Source organism: Sceloporus occidentalis, unplaced genomic scaffold (genome assembly GCF_023333645.1).
Source record: "Sceloporus occidentalis isolate IW3139 unplaced genomic scaffold, rSceOcc1.0.p SCAF_3, whole genome shotgun sequence".
NCBI lineage: Eukaryota > Metazoa > Chordata > Lepidosauria > Squamata > Phrynosomatidae > Sceloporus > Sceloporus occidentalis.
In genome coordinates this window covers 147,219,947-147,241,319 of record NW_028316983.1, presented here as the reverse complement: position 1 = coordinate 147,241,319, position 21,373 = coordinate 147,219,947, and the positions used below count along the sequence as shown (strand labels likewise).

The 21,373-nt window shown below is 39.7% G+C and overlaps 1 protein-coding gene across 1 annotated transcript in view; it reads left to right on the top strand.

Moving 5' to 3' along the window:
* The window catches only part of LOC149316943 (unconventional myosin-X), a 199,075-nt gene that overhangs the window by 123,210 nt on the left and 54,492 nt on the right, over window positions 1-21,373 (top strand). The window contains exons 18-19 of the mRNA XM_089516575.1: window positions 2,030-2,138; window positions 2,694-2,774. Of these exons, the coding sequence (XP_089372701.1) occupies window positions 2,030-2,138; window positions 2,694-2,774 (190 nt within the window). The remainder of the gene's footprint in view (window positions 1-2,029; window positions 2,139-2,693; window positions 2,775-21,373) is intronic.

The window sequence follows — 21,373 nt, the reverse complement described above, 5'->3', positions numbered from 1 at the left end:
ATGATTCTGTGTAGTTTGGGTCTCCATTTGTGCTTTACATAGAGGGCCAGTTTCCTGCCCTAAACCTTGAAATGAAGATAGCTCTATGACTAGGTATCCATCCATTTGTGCTAATAAATTGTGCTGAAAATCAATAAAGATATTCTTCATGACACAAGCCTTTTAAAGTGAATCCACATGCTGTGAGTCCACATGCTGGGATGTGCTGGACAAGTAAGAGAGACAAGTAATTTTGTCCTTGTTAGTGTAGCTTAGGGAGCCTCAGACAGACTGCCTAATTTGTGAGGTGAGCAAGTTTGAAGACACCAGTTATCATCTGCTGAAATTAGTTCAAATAAATTGTGGACATAGAGGGAGCTGATAACAAGATACTTTCTCTTCAGGAATGTGTAAACTTTACATATCTACATTTTCCCACACTACTTTGTAAAACCACTTGAGCTAGAATCTGAATATCTTACATTCCAGCAGCAGATAGAGTTTTTAGCAGAAACAATCAGTACCTGAAGTATTACTTGTATGGGCCTGACAGATAGTTCATTTTGCAGATGAAAAAAATTGAGCTGCTTAGGGAAATCTCCAGAGCGTGCATATTGTGGTTTGTATCTACATAAATATTAATCACAGAGGAAAATGCAACAATTATGATTGGGCAGATGCATGGAGCCCTAACTAATATTTTCCTAATATGCACTGTTTAATTTTCAGTTCTTCTGCCAAACACAACAGTTTTTCAGGGAAAGGCAAATGCCAGTTAAAGAACATTCACAATGACTCTTGCTTAATTTGTAAAAGAAGAGAATGTGGCAAAGAGACAGGTTTCATTGTGGACCAAATATGGCATAGGATTCTTCCACAAAGAACATTAAACATCATCATGGACTATTCAAAGGAATAATGTTTTGTACATAACAGAGCCATACTTGTTGGGCTGTGGTTGCTAATCAACATACCACAGTAGCAGTATTGAATATTAAGTGCACATTCAGCTTTGTTGTAGGTATGTTCAACATCAGCCCCTAATCTGGATGAACGCTGTAAAATTAAAGTGGATGACTTTGCTGTTTTCAGGGGCCCATTTCATCTCCCTAACCTGTCAATCTCTCCATCTCTCCAAACTGCTGCACACAGCTGAAATGCAGTGACAGAAACAAACCCACACTTACCCTTTCACACATGGCATGCAAAAAACGCTCACTGGATGATATTATGTTTCTGAAAATCTACCATTTTTCTTGACATTTTAAAAGTTTAAAACAAGATGTCTGCTTCCCATGTGCACTGTTTCAATATTTTTATTTATTTATTTATCGTTTTTATGCTGCCTTTCTCCCAAAAAGGGACCCAAGGTGGCTCACAAGATAAAAACACTTTTAAAACTTCACAAAATTATTTTTAAAACATATAAAAGTTAAAAACATAGCTTAGACACACACCCCATATAAAAGCCACTCTGTCATAATTTTTAAAAGCCCGTCTGAATAAAACCATTTTTACTTGCCATCAAAAGGCCAGCAGGAAGGGGACCAGCCTAGCCTTCCATGGAGGGGTCACTGAGAAGAGTCTCTCTCATGTCCTCACAAGGCAAGCCTGCGATGGTGTCAGGACCAAGAGATTGCCTTCCCCTGAATACCTTAGTTTTCTGGCAGGTTTATATGGGGAGATGCAGTGTTTCAAATAGTCTGGACCTAAACCATGTAGGGCCTTCTAGGTCATGACCAGCACTTTGAATTGTGCCCAGAAAAGAACTGATAACCAGTGAAGCTGTTTCAACAAGGGAGTTATATGCTGCAAAAAGAGCAGGTGGGCCACATGTTCTCAACCAGTCCTCTAACATTTATATTTGGAAGATAATTTTCTAATGTACTGACAAATTTAAATTGCATCTAAAAGAAACCCTTGTGTTTCTCCAGTGGGACATATTAAGAAATTAGAGCCCCATTTCTAAATTGAGGGGGATTTTCAGGTTAGGGTCTATGGTAGATCCTTTACATTTAAATTAATTTAACCCTCCCATTTACCATTTCAGCCTTGATTTCATATATGACCTCTTTGAACATGTTTCAAGCCGCAGCAATCAAGACACTTTGAAATGTGGGAGTAAACATCGAAAACCCACTGTCAGTTTACAGTTCAAGGTTAGTTGCTTCACTTGCTGAGCTTTTGTAGCCATTGTGTTTGGAGGGAGGGAGGGTGTGATTGATGCCTTAGATCCTATATGAGATTTTCAACTATTGAGATAACTCTTTCAGAAAAATAATGTAGGACTTTTATAAGGTTGATTTTGTCCCTCTGAAAATGAATATTCAGTTGTTTCTGACCTTCCGTGTGGTATGTTGTCTGATGACTTGTGGCAACCCCATTAAATTTATGGGGTTTTCTTAGGCCAGGAATATTCAGAAGTGGTTTTGCCAGTTCCTTCCCCTGAAACATAGCCTATGGCACCTGGTATTAATTGCTGGTCTCCCATCCAAGTACTAACCAGAGTTGATCTGGTTTAGCCTCCAAGATCAAACTGGATCTGGCGCCTTTTGGGTAGCTCATCAAAAAATGCCATTGATGTAATTTGCAGACCAGGCCACTAGATGCTGCTATAGTAACTGGTACTAGCAGCTTACTGAGAAAAGTTTGAATTACAAGTTTAATTTGGTTTCCTCCCCACCCCTCCACTTTTTTGTTGTTTTTTGTTCCAGGATTCACTGCATTCCTTAATGGCAACACTAAGCACATCTAACCCTTTCTTTGTTCGCTGCATCAAGCCCAACATGCACAAGGTAAGATTTAAGATTATATTTGCCTGGGATTTTTTCCATCCATTTAGGAATTGATCAGTTACCTATATGTGAAGTGTCTTTCATGTTTATCATTGTTGCTGGAAACAATGATAGAAAAGTTCTTTGGAATCCTAAATCGCTTTACAGGCTGGCAAGTTTCAGTTCTCCATCTCCCTGAAATCTTTCATTGTTGGTGACTTGTGAGTTCTGTAAAAACTGTAAACTTTTAATAAAAAAGTTTAAGTGGCAGACCAAATAATTTTGACATCTCTAATTACATAGAGAGCAAACACAGTGTTTTTGCTTGCAATCTGTTGTTATTTATAGCTCACCTTTTCTTCAGTTTGGGACTCAAGTTTGTTGGTTTTGAGAGGCAGGTCACATAGGCTGGAATCCTAAACAGCACTTGCCAAATACTTTGATGCATGAAGCTGACATGTTTTCCCCCATTCCATATACAGAAACCATTCAAGTCAATGCTTTTAGTACTGACAAAGATGCCTCTACATTGCAGAAATAATGCAGTTTGACATCACTTTAACTGCCATGTCTCAATGCTATACAGTTCTGGGATTTGTAGTTTTGTGAGATATTTAGCCTTCTCTGTAAGGTTCCACGGAGTTCTGGTTCCACAAAAAAATATACATCCCAGAATTCTATAGCATTGAGCCATAACATTTAAAGCGGTGTCAAACTGGATTATTTCTGCGATGCAGATGGAGCAAAAGAGATAATGTTCTGTATCACACCTGAGGGCCTCAGGATGCTTTGGAAAGTGCAAGACAGGCCATGTGGCTCATAGAGCTCTGTCCTCCCAAAAGAGAAGAATTGCTGAGGGACTCAGGTGGAAGAAGTGGGAGCTCTTGGTGGTTGCTTGAGGCAGATGCATTTTCTGGCTAATAGTAGAGCTGACCATGAACAAGTACATCTCTAATTCGTGTTAATGGTGCGATCAGGGGCGGGGGGAGGATTATCACACGCCCATGCACTTCTCCCATTCTTCTCCTGTCCATAAACAGTAATGGACCTATCATTTGGTATTAACGGAAACTCACATGAATACCAAATGATGGGTCCATTCCTAACGGACCGAAGAAGAATAGGTGAAGCACGCGGGGGTGTGATCATCTTTCCCCCTCAATCACACCATTAACACAATTTAATGACAGGAAGAGGACACTTGCCTCCTACATGTGATAATCTCCATAGACATTAGTTAAAACTACTACATTTTGGTAACTACTCTTTATTCTGTTAATCTTTACTGACCTTCTAATTCAGTAACATATAATAAGTGTCTGAAAAAGCCAAGAAACATTGGAACTTTATTTGAAATTCACTGGTTTAATTATAATCCAGTACACTTATTTCTGACTGAATTTATTTTTATTTTATGCATAAAGCAATACATTTAGTCTCTGTCCTGTGATTACACTCTGTTGATACTGGTCACTAAAATTCAAGGAAGCAGTTCTAAAATGTGTGGGTTTCAAAGACATGAAAGAGATAAAACTGAAATTCAGTGAACCTTCATTTCACAAAATCAGTAACTTTCAAAGTTGGACAGAATTGTTTGTTTCATTTCAGTTAGAATATATTTATTGAAATCAAGAAAGAGGTGAGGATACTGGCTCATTTCCCCCCAAAAGTCATAGGAATTGTAGGGGAAAGAGAAGGTGGTTATTTTTTTCAGGTTCTGAGTGGAAACAGATTGGAGCTCTTGCTGTAGATAATTCTTTCTCAATTTGAGCAAAGTTGCTGAGGTATCCTATTTCTTACTGTGGAGCACATATGTGTGCATACCTTATTTGTCTTCTGTTGAATCTGCAGTTGCCACAAGCATTTCAACTTTTATTTTAAAAAAGAAAAATTAACACATATGTTTAGGTATTGCAAAATAAATAAATAAAAGGAGGCTTTCAGGAGACTATAGGATAAATCTAGTTAACCATACACTAGTTATTTAGTTATCTCTGTTCTACCTTCTGGCCTGCAAAATGGTCCCTGAAGACAGTTTATGTCCATAAAAACATAAATAAAAATTCAAGGAGACTGTTTTATGGTAAAAATATATGTATTAGTAGAGACAACAAGAACACTCCAATAGCAGAAAGATAACAAATTAAATGAAAACAAACAAAATATTCAGTATTCACTGGAGAGCTTTGTGAGAAGGAAACATATTACATGTTATATTTCCTTATTCTTGCAGAGGCTACCCAGCACACCCTGCATGTCAAATGCAAATGAGCCCTTACAAAGTTGTGTTGGCAAACTGACCCTAAAATTTCCTTTTTCTTTAACTAATTTAACTAAGAGCCCATACAGACAGGCCAAAATAAAGCTGCTTCGAGACACTTTGGAGGTATGCTGTATAAATGATGCATGTTTCTTAAGAGGCCAGAAGCCATGCCAAAGCCACGCTCCAGTCCCAAGTACTGGAGCGTAGCTTTGGTACAGCTTCTGGCCTCTTAGGACGCATTGTTTTCCCCTGTGGCTGAGAGCATGTAACTTTCCCAAGGTCACCAGTGGTCATAGCCAAGCAGGAATCGAACCCTGGCTTCCAGAGTTGTAGTCCAGCACTCACACCACTTTGCCAAACTGACAGTAAATTAACACATACTAACAGCAAATTTTAAAGGACACATCAAACACTTTTCTAAAATGTAGACAATGTAGAGAGAAGCATTTAAAAACACAAACTTTCCTTTTTAAATGGGATAACAGTTGGAGTGTGTTCTTGAGTAGGCCACCATTGACTTCTGTGTGACAGCGGATGAATGAGCAGGGCTTATGAACATATGGTCTATTTTACAATTCTAACACACAGCAGAGGAGAGGAGGTAGAAACCTGAAGCTCTTTCCTGCTTTCTGGCACATATGCGTTCAGCTGTGAACCATCCCAAAAGGTAGATATAACACATGCTTCTTTGTGTTTCTGTTTGTACCAGTTCAGGCTGTCTTGGCTATAGGAGAAGCTGTCCCAGCGTGCATGGTTTGGCAGGGACTTGGTAACAGGTGCAAGGTTTAATTGGAAGGGAGTCATGGTAGAATGAGCAATTCATATGAGCTGCTCTCATACTCAAGAGAAAACATGGCTGTAGATAGATTAAGAATGAAGTAGCATTGGGTACAGGTTTGATTGAAACTGTCAGATTTGATTCTAGATGTTATGATTCCTTTTCAGAATGGGGAGAATGTTGTGTGTCTGGGTCTACAAGAATGTGGGGAGTGGAAAACCTAAGCAATTGTCTAGACAGGCCTTAGTGGTGACATTGCTGCCCTTGTCCTGTGTAACCAGCAAATCAAGTGTAACTAATGCCTAGACCCTGCCCTTCAAGAAGTTGCCTGAGTGAGTCCAAAGCTTTTATGAGGAGCCAGATTCTTAAGTACATGGGAGGTCACTCAGGGACAGAAGAAGGAGACAGTACAGGAATCCTGCTCATCTTTCCTCAAAAGAAGCACCTCAAACAGGAATTGTCATCCATTTCCTGACTGCAATCTCCATTTCTATGATACTAAAACAAGAAAGTACAGTCGGCCCTCCGTTTCCATGGACTCCTTATCCACAAATTCAACCATCCACAACTTGAAAATATATATACATTCCAAAAAGCAAACCTTGATTTTGCCATTTTATATAAGTGACACAATTTCACTACACCATTGTATTTGATGGGACTTAAGTATGCACAGATGTTGATATCTACTTGGAGTACTGGAAGCAAACTCCAGCCGATACCAAGGGCCTGTTGTGTCTTCCAGGAAGCTTCCTTTATGCAGTCAAAATACTTAGATTCGATATAGAGTACCACTATGTTATACAGATTGTCTCACTTCATAAAAGTAATTGCAGACACAAGTAAAATAACAAAATCAGGTAGGAATCTTGGAGAAAGATGGAATCTGCGCACACAAACAAATCTACATGTTCATCTTGGGTGCTAGGAAGGGGGTATTTTTAAGTGTTTTGAATGGTGGGAAGGGAAGATTTTTTTTTTTCCCATTTAAAATGTAGACCTTTTCAGGTTTGTTGGGAGGAATGTTGTCGGGTGTCTGTGGGATTTCAAATGGCCTGGCACCATCAGAAAGGAATTGGTTGGAGGTCAATGCATGAATAAAAAGAGAAGGGAAGAGCAGGAGGATGCCCCCCTCCTCTGATTGTAAAGTAATAGAATCACCAGTTTTGGGGAAATAAACCCAAATCAGGTTTAAGCCATGAAGAAACAAAATGAGCCATGCACTTTTCAAGAAGTGGACATTTTTTGGAAGCAGTTTGTTTTTAGATCCGGGGAAGAAGGCAAGAGATTGGATGAGACACACTTTTGTAGACTGATGAACAACATATCCTGGAGTGCTTTTCTAAGTGCAATGATCAATTTAGCAAGTGATTTTGCCTTAATTGAACCAATGTTGATATTACATATAACTAAAGGATATTTAAGTTAAAAAAAAAATACCTCAGCGAGACTGGCCCCAATACTACAGCTATTTCCAGCTATTTTGAACTCAGGATCTCTGTAAGAAATCTCAAAGTGAACTTACTTTTCTTGTTTGTTTGTTGTTGATGATGTTGTTAACTTTAAAAGTACTTTAATACAGGTTCCTTAAGAAAAGTGGTGTTGCTGTGCAACTGTTCATTACTTCAGAAGCTCATTACAGTCCTCAGGAATTAAAATTATAAGAAGAATCATGCTGGTAGCATTCGAAGTCCTGTCTTGACCATTTTGTTCCCATAGTGGCCAACCAAAGAACTATTGGGGAATCCAAAAACAGAACATGAATGCTATAGCACTCTCCCATTCATGTTTCCCAGAAGCTGGCATAAAAAACATGAGGCCTCTTGTACTATGGAGTCATCATGAAATTGAACCCATGAATGAGTTTGTATGTACGGACTGAAGCAAAGGCCAGAGGTCTGAAGCTCATTAGACAGTAAGAAAGCAGGGAGGAAAAGCCTTTCTGTATACAGTGTGCCCTTGCTATTTGCAGAGGATCTGTTCTATTCCCCCCCCCCCACCAATAGCAAAAAATGTGGGACCTTAAGTCCAGTTCTTTTCTATGGGTGTGCTTCCACTTGCACCGCTGTGTGCACATTGAAAAACCCTGGGCTTGCCGTCGCCCTGTCCATGGAAGTTCAAACCGTGGATGACAAGCCCACAGTTGGTGCGGGTGGCACCGTACACATCTGAGCTAAGCTGTATACACATCTAAGTACTGATATTAGCAGAAGACAGTAGCAGTGTGAATGGCTTCTGAATTATGTAAACACTAGGAAACTTGTTAGATTTTTATTTCTTAAGTGAAAGCAGGGGTTAAACATTTTATCTTGATTGAAAACATATAACAGGCAAATGCTGCTTGTGTAGCAACTGAGATCTTTTCCCATTGTTTTTCATGATTTGGATCTTGATGCTCAAGGCAAGTAGAAAATAGCCCTATCAAGTACAAAAATTTATTATTTCTAATTTCATCAGACATTTCAGCTTCATTATATTTTTATCTTGCTATTTCCTCAAAAGATTGTGGGGAAACACCATATATTATATCTAGCAAATGCTCTCGCCCAAAATTTGTCCTCACTGAAACCCTGTGAAGAAGGCTAGGCTAAGAGATTTTGTGTGGCCTGGGTTCACCCAACTTGTCCCATAGCTTTGAGCAGGTATTTGAACCCTGGTCTCTCGACCTCTGCTCCAGTATTCCAGGTTTACATCATGCGTCTCAGTTTGACAGACGCTGTTCACAAAAGTCACTTTAAGATTCCTCCAATTGTTCCACGTTTTTAACAGAAGCTTGTAGGCCAAATACCTGTTGAAGGTATCCATAGCTCAAGAAGTACTCAGCAAGGGCCTGTAGTACAACAGGATGCAACAAAGTGGTAGGAACCAGAGTGATTGGATAAGCTGCCCGTTCCCTTCACCCACTATCTGTCTTCATAGCCATTGTAGTCAGGTAGCATTACTTGGTAGCAAGTTGTCTCAAGGTAAGTGGGGGGAAGTAGCAATTAATGTGGGAAAATAGCTATAAGTGGGGGGAAAGAAAATCTGATAGTAATTTTTCTGGCACTATCGTTTTAGCCCTTGTAGGGAAAAGGACAGAGCACTACTGAACCTTGGAAAAACCAGATTTAAAACCAAATGCTTGTATGTGCCAGCTGTTGTATTTTCAGTCAAAGTGAGTGTTTTGATGTTTTCTCTATATCCTCCTGCCAGCAAAATTAAGTTGCCCTAGAGTTGTGAAACTGTGGCTTAAATTCTGATCTCCTTTTCCATGTTGACATGGTAACCACTTGAGAAGATATGCAGGCCCTCAATGAATAGCTTGCTAATGAAGCACAACCAGAGGGCAGCTTATTCTCCTCTGAGCGAAAATATTTAGAGTTCCTAACTCCCCAGCTAGACTTTGTCTCAAGCCATCTTGCTCGCTTTATCTTGTAAAGTCTCTAAAGAATCTATTGGCTTTAAGAACTATTTACATTCTCCGCACTCATAAAAAAAGATTAGCTCTCCTGTACTCTTGGTGAGGGAATATCTAACAGGGACTGCTGCTGAGCCAACTCTGGCTAGGCATGACTTCCTCTGAGTAGCAGCAGGAATGAATTAAAACAAGCATAGCCAAAGATATCGCATGAAAGCCTCAAAAGCAAACTGAAAGGAGCCCTGTTTTGTGTGCAAGTTTTAGTGCCTCTGTGTGCACATATGCTCCATCCATGCAGCTGCCGCTGTGAGACATGCAGGGCCTTACTGCCGATTAAAAACTAAAAGAGGGAAGAGCTTCAAAAAGGTAAGGCAAATCTAGAAAGATAAATAGATAGCTAGACGTTTTAGATGTTTACACTGAAACCATGGTGAGCAGTTCAGGGAGTTTTCTATCAGTAGGCTTACTTCCAAAGGAAAACATTTGATTGCTAGCCCATAGAGGCCTGGGTATTGAAGCAAATATCTTTCTTGGCAGATTGTTCTTGTGTCCTGGGTTGCATGATGATAGAAGTAGAGGGAAAGTAACCAAAATTCCCAGTGTTCACACCATCATTTGTGTTTTCTGCAAAAACTCTTAGAATGGCTTTATCAGAAAGCAGATGGCACTTCCTTAAATTTTTTCTTCCTTCAATCAAAGCTTGGGAAAGGATTTGTGCTGGGAGGAGAGTGGAAATTATCTCCCATGTTTGCCAGCCTGTGTGTGTGTGTGAGAGAGAGAGAGAGAGAGAGAGTGAATAAGTGTACATACACGCATTTATGTGCATACACACATACACAGCACATACACTTTGTTTGCAGCACAGTCTGTATCAAACTTGTGGAGGGGGAGGTCTGAGCGTGAGGATGAAAAGTACAGAAGTTGAAAGAGGTTATCTTTTTTCTTATGCAGGCTTCCACAAGTTAAAATGAATTTTGCAGTCCCTCTGGCAAAACCTGATAGTGCACATTTGTTGAGATTCTGTTGAGTAGGATTCTCCCACTGGGAGACAGAGTGGTTTGTGTGTAAAAAGAAGAAAGAAAAAATAAATAACAAAGATGACTTGTTTGGCCTTACAGAAAGATAGAGGGTGGTTTATGTATTTATTTTTCAGGTCCAGTTTTGGCATGCTCCACATTCACTTTTGTGGGAGTTAATCAGGACTGTGATTTTTAAAAGACATAAAATGGAGATTAATGCTATCTTTCAAGAATGCTTACTGAAGCAGAAGTTCTAATTCAGTGGCAGTTGTTACAGCACAACTGAACCAAAAAAAAAAAAAAAGAGTATTTGGAATGCCTGAAGAATTCATATGCTATCTAAAATCACATGGGAGAAAATTATTGAGATCTTGAATCTCCCCCGTCCCCTGCTTTTTTTTTTTTTAAAGACCATGTTGAATTTGTATAGAGGTTTTTGGAAGTGGTCTGGATATCCTTGATTCAGATGGTGTAACCAGTGAGAAGGCTTCTCTCTCTCTCTCGGCATGTGTGTGTAAAACTAACATATAAGAAAGATCCCTTCATGAAGCTGATGCTGTGGAATAGTTTCTGTTCCTCATTGCTTACATTAAACGGGTTTATTAAGTGAAAATAAATGGCAATCCTGTCAGAGATGTGGAATTATGAACACGAAATTGAAATCTTATGCAAGGAGGAATTTGAGAAAGCAGAAGGTGGATTAGCATAGATGAAGAACTGTGCCCAGTGAATCTAATTCTGAAGCTGAGTTAATGAAGAACAAAAGTAAAATATGTATACATTAAATTCATGCCTTATCTTGGAGGTTCTTGCTGTATTTTCCCTGCAGCATCTGGCAGCACAGCCAACAGTACTACATGAATTGATCTCTCAAAGTAAGTAAAATAAGAAATGAAATGGACACATATATAGGAGATGAAGTTGAGGCCAATTCCAAGATGTTTGCCTGAACTTTCAGAGTGGGGTTAAAAATTCTAAGGAGCAAGGAAGAGTCTCAGGAGGTTGAGGAGCAAGATAGGAATAGGCAGAAATGAGGTGAGGTTTTCAGGCTAAGTAACATAGCAATGTTGGCACTAGTGTTTTATATAACTGATAGGGACTATTGCTTCCTACTGCCCTCAGCCTCCCTCCAATTTTTCTCTCCTGAACCAGCACTCTGAGTGACACTAGGCATCTTTATTTACCCACATTTTTAGTTCCCCATAGGTTTCTGATGTAGCATCATTCTAAGGCACTGTGGAATATTAAAAGGGTGAGAAATTACGAGTGAGTTAAAGGTTGAAAATTAAAAGGGTTGTTAAACTTGTCTTTTCCCTAGTAAAGACAGTAATGCTTGGCAAAGTAGAAGGCAGTAAGAAAAGAGGGAGACTTCATTCCAGATGGATAGACTCAATCAAGGAAAACATGACACTGAGTCTGCAAGACCCGAGGAGGGCTGTTGATGATAAGGTGATTTGGAGCTTTCTCCTTTATGGAGTTGCCATAGGTCAAAGCTGACTTGGCAGCAGTTAACAACAAACCCTGTGGTCCAGCATTACGAACAAGGAAGCCCACCAGTCCTTATACCATAGACCAGAGGTCAGCTCTTCAAATTTACAAGCCCTCAATCTGAACACAATCCATCAGTCGTGTATGCTTAGTCATCCAAAGGATTGCCATTTTGGTTGCCCAGGATTGCAAAAACAAGAGGCCAGTGTGGCTTATGGCTCTCATGACAGTGAGACAATGGATCAGCACTTTAAAGAAGCTTTCCAAGGTGCTGAACCTTCTGTAGACAGACAAAAAAACCAGGACATTTATATAGGAGGATGCAGCTAAAAAAAGTGTAAAGATAGGGAGAGCATTGGTGAAGATGCCTGAGGTCTGTAACATTTATAGGATGGCTAGTTATGCATTGGCGAATGAGGACACACAACTGCATAGCATGTTCGAATGCGTGTATGTAGCTACAAATATAAAAATAATTACTACAAGTTAAACTGAAATGCAGTATAACTTTTCATGGTGGTGAAATCTGTGGCCGTAGGACTAGTGTGCCTCTTCATTTTGCTGCTCAGGAGTCAACTATTGATGAGTAACTTCATGGGCCCCACTCTCTTTTCTTATGATTCCTCTACCTTTTAAACAGAACTGGGTTGGATAGCCTTTAAATAGACACTTGTATTCTGCAGAGTATGACCTATGGCCACTCTAGGCATCTGTGACTTTCAAGGACTAGGAAACTAGCATGGGGAACAAGATATCAATTCCATTTCCAGGCAGGTCAGTTCAATATGCTCTGCAGTTTTAGATACTAACCTTTCATCACATTGAACGGGCAACAGGTATTTCACAATCCCAGAAAGCACTGTTCATGTTGCAGTTCATCAGGAAAGAGGAATAGAATTCCCCAAGGAAATGGCTGTACAGTTGGTCCTTCATTTTTGCGGGAGATCTGTTTCAGACCCCCACCCCACCCCACCCCCACATGCAAAAACAGAGGCTCACACATATCCAATCCCTATAGGTTTGAATGGGGCGTGTGCTTGCGAGCGCGCCCCATTGAAAATAATGGAGGTCACCCCTCCGTGAGTATTTAAGGTCGTAGATCCCAGATCTGCAAGTTAGGAGGGCTGACTGTAGTTGTGGACTGCCTCCCTATGAAGCATACAGCAGTTAGAGGCTGAGGTACCATTATTATTATTATTATTATTATTATTATTATTAAACTTTATTTCTAGAGCGCTGTAATTATACACAGTGCTGTACAAAGTTGGTAAAATTAAGGAGTATATAAAAGCCTGCCCAAGGCGTACACTCTAAGAGAATAACAATTAACTAGAGGAATAGATAAAATTACCATGTAGAAAGAAAAGACAAATTAAAAACATCAAATATAAAAGCAGATCACATCACAATACCAATACCTGAGGTCTATAAAGGCCTGATAGGCAAAACCAGCCCAGAAAATTGCCCCCGCCCAACTGCTGCTAACTTTTCTGGCTTTGAAATCTGCTATTTGTTAGACATCTTCCAAATCACTGCATTAGCTGTGAAGAAACAACATTACTCCATCCACCCACCCCTGCAAAGTATGTCAGGACAAATGTAATGATACGATTCTCCCTCACTTGGATTATCAGCAGAAATGTTTTAGAGGTATGCAGAAGTGTACTTGCCAACCAGTAGAAAAGTAAGACAAACATTGCTGATCTCATAAGAATTCTGACAATGATATATTTGTGTTAAGCAATCAAGGAGTGTTTAATAAGTTACATTTGGTCTCCTCACACCGCCACCACATTATTTTACTCTGAAATCTAACCCTGAAATCATGCAAGGCAAGCTTCGTTTTAAAAAAAGTTTAGTAAGGCAATAAAAAAGTAAATGTTTGATTACATCAATGGATTGTTCGTTGAGCTGTTTCACATATAACCCTGGGATCTGACATGTTCACATAGCTCTGCACATATTATTCCATTTTCTCCCATTGCTGGGCAGCTGTCAAACTCCAAAAGGGGTCTTTATTGCTGTCACTTACTAATAGGAAATATAGGTAGTGGGGAGGCAGTTCAGATCATGAAGAAGCAGCTGGTCTCAGCTCAGTCGGGTGAGGGGGAAATGTGGGTGCTCTCTCAAAGTGAGTGAATCTATCTTTTCCACTCAGAGCCCAGAGCAGTCAGACCTTCATGGTCTGAATTGTTTCTCCCTTCCCCACCAGTAAGAAACAACAGCAGAGGACCCTAGCTACCAGACCAGAGGTTTTTGGATGGAGCACAAGTGCAGGAGAACAGCCTTCTGTGCCCCATCCGAAAAGGGCTTAAGCGCATCAGCTACACATACACACACCTAGGTGAGCCACAGGGTGCCAGGTTTAATTTGTCCAGTTTCCCCATAAAAAGTTTTCAGTGTGAATATAAGCATGCAATTGATGAACACACAATATGTGTAGCGTTGCCACTGTTCATTTTTTGGTAGGGCTCCTGTGACCTTTAAGGGCTGCATGGCTAGATGAAATGGAACAGATGCAGCTTTCCCCATTGCTGTAAATATATGTTGAGGAAAGCTGCAGCTGTTACGTTCCTGGCTGGGGTACAACATATAAACAACACTACCTTTTTGGACAGAGAGATACAGTGATAGGGAAAGCAGCACCTGTTGTATTTCTGCCAGTCATTAAGTTTTTGAAGGCCCATTAGCCTTGTTGCAAACAAGAAAAGGTATCAGGCCCTAGATATATGAATATATAAAATGTACTCTTGAAAGAGAGCTGAGATTGCCACAACTTTCCCACAAAGTATGGACAGAAAACGGGGTTGTGTTTGGGCTTGTTCACACACGGTCCAGATTGTAACAGTTACCAATGCAGTAAAAAGGGGGGACTGGCCTTACGTGCCTTGGTTTCTTTTAGGTGCTTTCACTGTACATTTGATCAGCTCTAGGAAATGTGACCTTTATTATTATTAAAAGGTACCCGCATTCATTTGTTTGTTCCATTAATAGGGATTTGTGCGGAGAAATGCTTAAAGTATGTGATGCCAAAAAAGAAAGAAAAATACTTGAATTGAATTGTCATGAGAAAATGCATGGCTGTAACTTGGGGGTATATCTCAAAATGACTCTAGTTAACATTAATGTGTAATAATGTAATTATGTTAACAGATGAACAAAGCCATCAAAAGTTCTTCACCATTATCGCTGCATGCCTATTTCACAATTTTTAAAAAAATGTACCAAGTAATTATCTTTTAATATACTTAATTGTGATCAGCAGATTTCCAGGCCTGCAGCTTTTTAATGGTCTAATGGAGAGATAAAGCAAATGGCTGAAAGAATTTCTCCACTTCCCAGAGAACCACTGATAAGTGCCAACTCTTGTGTGGTGTCAGCTTTCCTAGATGAATAGCTGCCCCAGATTTAGCTGAAAGAACAAGAGTACCCATGGAGAGTGTGCCAGCCACCTCAAATTGTGCTTATTACAGCTTTTTAAAAGGCTTTCTATGCACACTAAGTACAGTATGATAGACTTCAGTCCAAGCAGTGTTTGTAAAGAAGTGGTTTTGTTCAGAAGGATTCTGAAAGAAAATTATTTGGAAAATGAATCAACCCAAACATTAGAACTTCTTTTTACTGTAGGAAATCAAATATGCTAAATGTCTAGTCCTATGCATGTTTACTCAGAGCCCCCACTGAATTTGATGGAATTTATCTCCCAAAATATGCCATACGTTTCAGACCTTAAATGCAAGGAGCTAGACAGCATGGCATTGTGGTTTGAGTGTTGGACTGTGACTCTGGAGATCCTGGGTTTGATTCACTGCTCAGCCATGAAACCCACTGGGTGACCTTGGGCAAGTCACATGCTCTCAGCCTCAGGGGAAGATAATGGCAGACCTCCTCTGAACAAATATTGCCAAGTAAACCCCATGAAAGGGTTGCCTTAGGGCAGTGATGGTGAACCTTTTCGAGGCCAAGTGCCCAAACTGCAACCCAAAACCCACTTATTTATTGCAAAGTGCTATGTCCCGCTGGCTTTCTAGTAACAAACTCTGGCAAACTCTGTGCTGGGACGATGGCACATGTGCCCACAGAGAGGGCTCTGAGTGTCACCTCTGGCACGTGTGCCATAGGTTCGCCATCACTGCCTTAGGGTCACCATAAGTCAGAAATGACTCTAAAGTACACAAAACATACAAACACATGGGTGTGATTAAATTTCTCCCTTGAAATTAATGGGTCTCTAAAGTGCCTCACTTGACAGCCAAAATCTGTTCCAACACAGACTGCAGATAAAAATAGTACTTTTCTAACTTTATCCTCTCAGTGTTTCTAGCAGTTTACTGGTGGTCCATACTGATGACTCAACAGATCCCTTTAAACAGGTGCATCAGTTCCACTGAAGGACAATAAGATTAGTTGCTGTCAATCCTTTGCTAAGCTGGGAGCTAAATTATAATTGGTTTTCTGCTAATTTGGTTGTGTTTTGCCAGCTAGCAACAGAGACATGAAACTTCAGCCATCTCTTACCATTGGCTGAAGGGAAGACATAAGAATGCTGGAACCTTGCTACTTCCTGTACACCCCAACTATACACTGTGAAGTCAACTCATAAGAAAAATTCAAGGCAAATCTTTGGTGCTTCTGTTACCTGTTGTTGTTAGCTGCCCTAGAATCGGTTCCGACTCATGGCAACCCCGTGGATGAGACATCTCCAGGAACCCCTTTCCTCCACTTCTTTGCCTAGATTCTGAAAGCCTTTGCCCATAACCCCCCTGACTGAGTATCTTCCAACTCTATGATTGTATGTATGATCTGGTTTGGGTCTTCCTCTCTTTCTTCTATCCTCTACCTTTCCTAGCATTATTGTTTTTTCTAGTGATTCATGCCTTCTCATTATGTGGCCAAAATACAATAGTCTCAACTTGATTATCTTTGCTTCCATGGTGAGCCCTGATCTGGTCTGTTCAAGAACCCATCTGTTTGTCTTCTTGGCAGTCCATGGTGTCCCAAGTACTGTTCTCCAGCACCAAATTTCAAATGAGTTGATTTTCATTCTGTTTGTTTGCTTCACTATCCAGCTCTCACATCCGTACATGGTAATTGGGAATACAATGGCCTGAATGATTTTGACTTGAGTGCTCAGTTGTATGTCTTTGCTCTTCTGTATCTTTTCCAGTCCTTTCATAGCTGCCCTTCCCATTCCTAGTCGTCTTCTTATTTCTTGACTGAAGTCTCCATTCTGGTCAATGTTTGACCCTAGATATGGGAATTCTTTATTTCAATGTCCTTGTTGTCTAAATTGAATCTGGGTATTTCTTCAGTGGTCATTATTTTTGTTTACTTTATGTTCCAATTCCTGAATGTTTTCTGCTAATATTATGGTGTCGTCCACATATCTTCGGTTGCTTCCTCCTATCTGATGGTTTTTGCTTTCTTCTTCACTTTAACTCTGATTTTTATTATGAGCAGTCAACTTCTGGTCTGGTTTTGGCCACAAGGATAGAGCTTCTCCATCTTCTACATTCATTTACGTAATCTGTCTGGCTTTTGTGTTTACCATCTGGTGATGTCCAGGTGTATAGTCTCCTATCTGGCAGTATGAAGCAGGTATGTGCAATGAATAGATTGTTGGCCTCACAGAATTCTATCTGATACTCTGGAGTTTATCGCATTCAGCTTAGAACGGCCCTTGAGCATTCTTAAAGGGACCATTCTGGGGACGGGAGGCAGCAGGGAACACTGTATATCATACAGCGGGAATGCCGCCACCCCCGAGCATTCCCCTTCCATTCTGGAAGCGTTCTAGAAGTCCGATTTTCAAGAACGCTAAGCGCTCCCCGCCGCCTCCCATCCCCAGAACGGTCCCTTTAAGAACACTCAAGGGCTGTTCTAAACTGAATGCGATAAACTCCTCTCTTTCTTTATTTCTTGTTCTTAATCTAAAACTTCCTACTATTTTTGATTCTTTTTTGTTGCCAACTTTAGCATTCAAGTCTCCAATGATTAGTTTGAAATTTGTGATTACATGTAACTGTAGCTTAGTGCATTCTCTACAAACCATGGTTAGCGATTGAGGTGTTTGTCTCAGGAAAGTGTGTTCTTCCCTCTTTTTCTCTATTTTACAGATTTCTCTTCCCCCCCCCCCCCTTCTTTGCTATAAACAGGAGTTTACATTACAAATGCTAGAGATAGTTAATGCCAACTGGGGATCCCAGCATATTTAGAATTTGAGAACAGGACATGCACATCTAGTTTAAGAGAAAAGTTGGATATTATTAAATATAGTTGGTGTCAGCTGTCTTATACTGAAATTGGCCTGAGAAGACTACTTACATAATTAGCTATATACTGCCATAATGAAGCCCTAATACTAAATTATAATAAAAACAAGATACTTGTCTTTTCAAAGAAAAAAAAACTAGTCATAAATGGCAAATAAATGGTGTAACAATAGAGCAGGTAAATAGCTTTAAATACCTAGGAGTAGTCTTTCAGGCATCAGGGGCATGGAAACTCCAGGCAGAATTGGCAATTAAAAGTGCATATAGGAACGTTATTATTATTAATATTAATATTATATTTCCTGCCTCTCCCTATGGATCAATGTGGGATTATAACCAGATAAAATACAATCAACAATACGGCACAATACAAATAATATCAACAATGGTAATTTAAACAAAAATTAGCCCTCGTAATACAATAAACAGAATTAAAAGTTAAAATTCTTATCTAAACATAGTCAGTGAGTTGGAGTAGAGGTGGATAGAGCTATTTCTTTTTACACAGGGTCAGATGGGAAGGCCCACCAGAAGGGCTTTTTCTATACCAGAGGAGGACAATATATACCCGCCACTATACAAGTTTTTGCAGCCAAATGGAGCCCGAATTTGTACTTATGATAATTTCAATAAGTCTTGAGATATTACAGACAAAATTTCTGAGGTATATTTTCATTGCCATGTTGTGTGTTAAATACAGCAATGTGTCTTGAGACCGGATCACCAAAGCACTAGTGTGGATTCTGATAATTAATTTCTGGCTTAAACTTATGTTTATTCCATGTAGGTTGGCTCCACTGGTTTTATCAGATCAGTACTCCTCCTCCTTGAAATCAATGATGTAGATTCTCCCAGATAACCCTGATATAAATGGGCCATGAAAGGGCAATATCAGCCTTTAGACAGCATATCTGGAATATAGAATTACAGAACCACAGGGGTAAAATTAGGAATATTCCAGTTTTAGGAAGATTGGAAGTGACTTTTGCTAGGCCAACCTATTTGGCCAAGCTAACAGCACCCAAACTTAGGGCACCCTTCACTACAGCTTGTTTTAACGTCCTTCCTTCTGCAGTTTTGGAAGGAAAATATAAGAAGCTCCCTTATGAGAATTGGGCATGCTTATGTTCAGATACTTCAGTTGAATCACTTCTTCACATCATGTTGCAGTTCCCGTTCTATCAAGGTGTGAACTCCTCTTTAATTTACCCAGTTTTACAAAAATTCCCAGGATGAATAGTACTTGACATTACTGCTTGAGGATGCAGACTCACAAATAATTGAGAACATGGCTTGATTCTGTGTAGCTGTCATTGCTACACACAGACAGATCACTAAGGACCAGAATTATTGTTAACAGTTGGAAATGGGATGCTAGAAGATAGGCCCCTCCATCCTGGTGTGAGGCGCTACCTGTCTATATGCACATGTGTGTTTTAACTGATTTTATGTAGATGTACTGGTATATTTGTAAATTTGCTTTTACTGATTAATATTAATATATATTTTTAGATACTTTGGTCAAAGACCGTAAATAAAATTGATTGATTGATTGAGTTGGCATCAGTGCAGATTTAATGGTAATCCAAGCAAACAGGAGAGAGTTACGTTGGGAGGGAAGAGGAAGCAGGCATATTGCCAAGTGATCTGGTAATTTCTTTCAAACTGTTACAAAAAGCACCAGCCAACCCTTCTCCTAAGCACCTTACTGGGGGAAATGTCCTTTTTAACATAGAGGGATTAGTTTATCAACCCTTATAAATGAGGTCCTTCACTAAGAGCAAAAGGGACATTGGTCCAAAATACACTGTAGAAATAACCCAGTTTAAGACCACTTCAACTGCCCTGTCCCAATGTTAGGGAATTCTGGGAACTGTAAATTTGTGAGACATTTAGCCTTCTCTCTCAGAGAGCTCTGGTGCCAGAGTAAACTACAATTCCTAGGATTCCCTAGCACTGAGCCAGAACTGCCTTAAACTGGATTATTTTTGCAGTGTGTTTTGGACCATAGTTCCTGATTGATACACATGGTACCAAGGTAATTCTAAAATCACTGCCAGTCAGATTCTTTTAGGAATCCCACCTTTCTGTAAGAATGCCTCCAGAGACTAGCCATGCAAGAAGTGCCCAGCTGTTGTTAAGAATAGAAGCTGTGTGATGAAAACCGGCAGGTGGCAGTATGATTTGCTCCCCATCCTCCTGTGTATTAAAAAAGCGGATCTATATTGAGAGATCAGGGTGTAACTTAGGAGCCCTGCATCACAATTAGGTTGTGAGAGTGGCAGGGTCACTAGGTTCCTTAGTCCCAGCTCACAGAGTCAGAATTTGGAATGAAAGCAGCTCTATGCGTTTATCAAGGGAATGGGGGTAAATTTGGCCTTTGAATGTTGCCTGACCCTTGGTTTCCTAGCAACACAAAGCTACTCGGTCAAATATTTCCTAGGTTTCCTAATTTACACATATTAAATATTAGCTGTGTGCTGAGGCTGGCTAAATTCCTGTTACGACTTCTTGGCCAATTTTACTAATAAGCCAAGGAGAAAGTTCAGAGTAGTGTTTAATTGCTTCCTTGTCTCTTTTCCAAAACTTGCTGGAATCAGGAATGTTTACGTGTTGGATAAAGGTCCGATCTTCTTCTGCAACAGGATTGTGTATATCTAGACCCTTTTTGCTCTTTGAATTCAAATGCAGTCTTTGCAAGAATGAGTTAGTCATTGAGAAGCATGTTTTGCTTTCATAAAATAGGGTAATTTTGAATTAGTGTAGTTAATAACAGCAAATGCTGGAGGGCAGCAATGTGAGTGAAACCAGTGCAGAATTGATGTAACACTTGTGGTGGGTAGGAAACATCATCACAGATGGTATTGACTTATATCATCTGAGAGTAGATCTACACAATGTGTGGTCTACCCAGTCAAACACAGCCCATGGTGGTCCACCAGACACTCAGGAAATTTCCTGATTTTGCTGCTAGTCTGGGATTAGGAAAAGCAGTAGTTGGTTCAGCACCTGAAAGACCACAGAACATGGCTGATGGTTAGCAGTTGTTTAAACAAAGTTAAGCAAGAAGCAAATACCGTACTCAAGTTTTATTTGTTAAAATGTTCAATATGTTTCAAAGACGTCTATCATTCCTTCATCAAAGGCAGACTCTGGTTAAATGCATTTAAAATAGATAATTGCATTAAAATTATTTCCCCCATTTTTTTTTAAGAATATGTAACTGTAAATACTGAAAAACAATTAATTTCTATAGCACTTATATTCCTTATAAATACTTGAAAAGTTACATAAATTCCTTGTAAATACTGCAAAAGTATATTGACATTCAGAGGATTATACACTAATTGCAAACATAAAAGACCTGAATCCTTTCTCATGAAAGAGAAAAGTGTCTTCCATG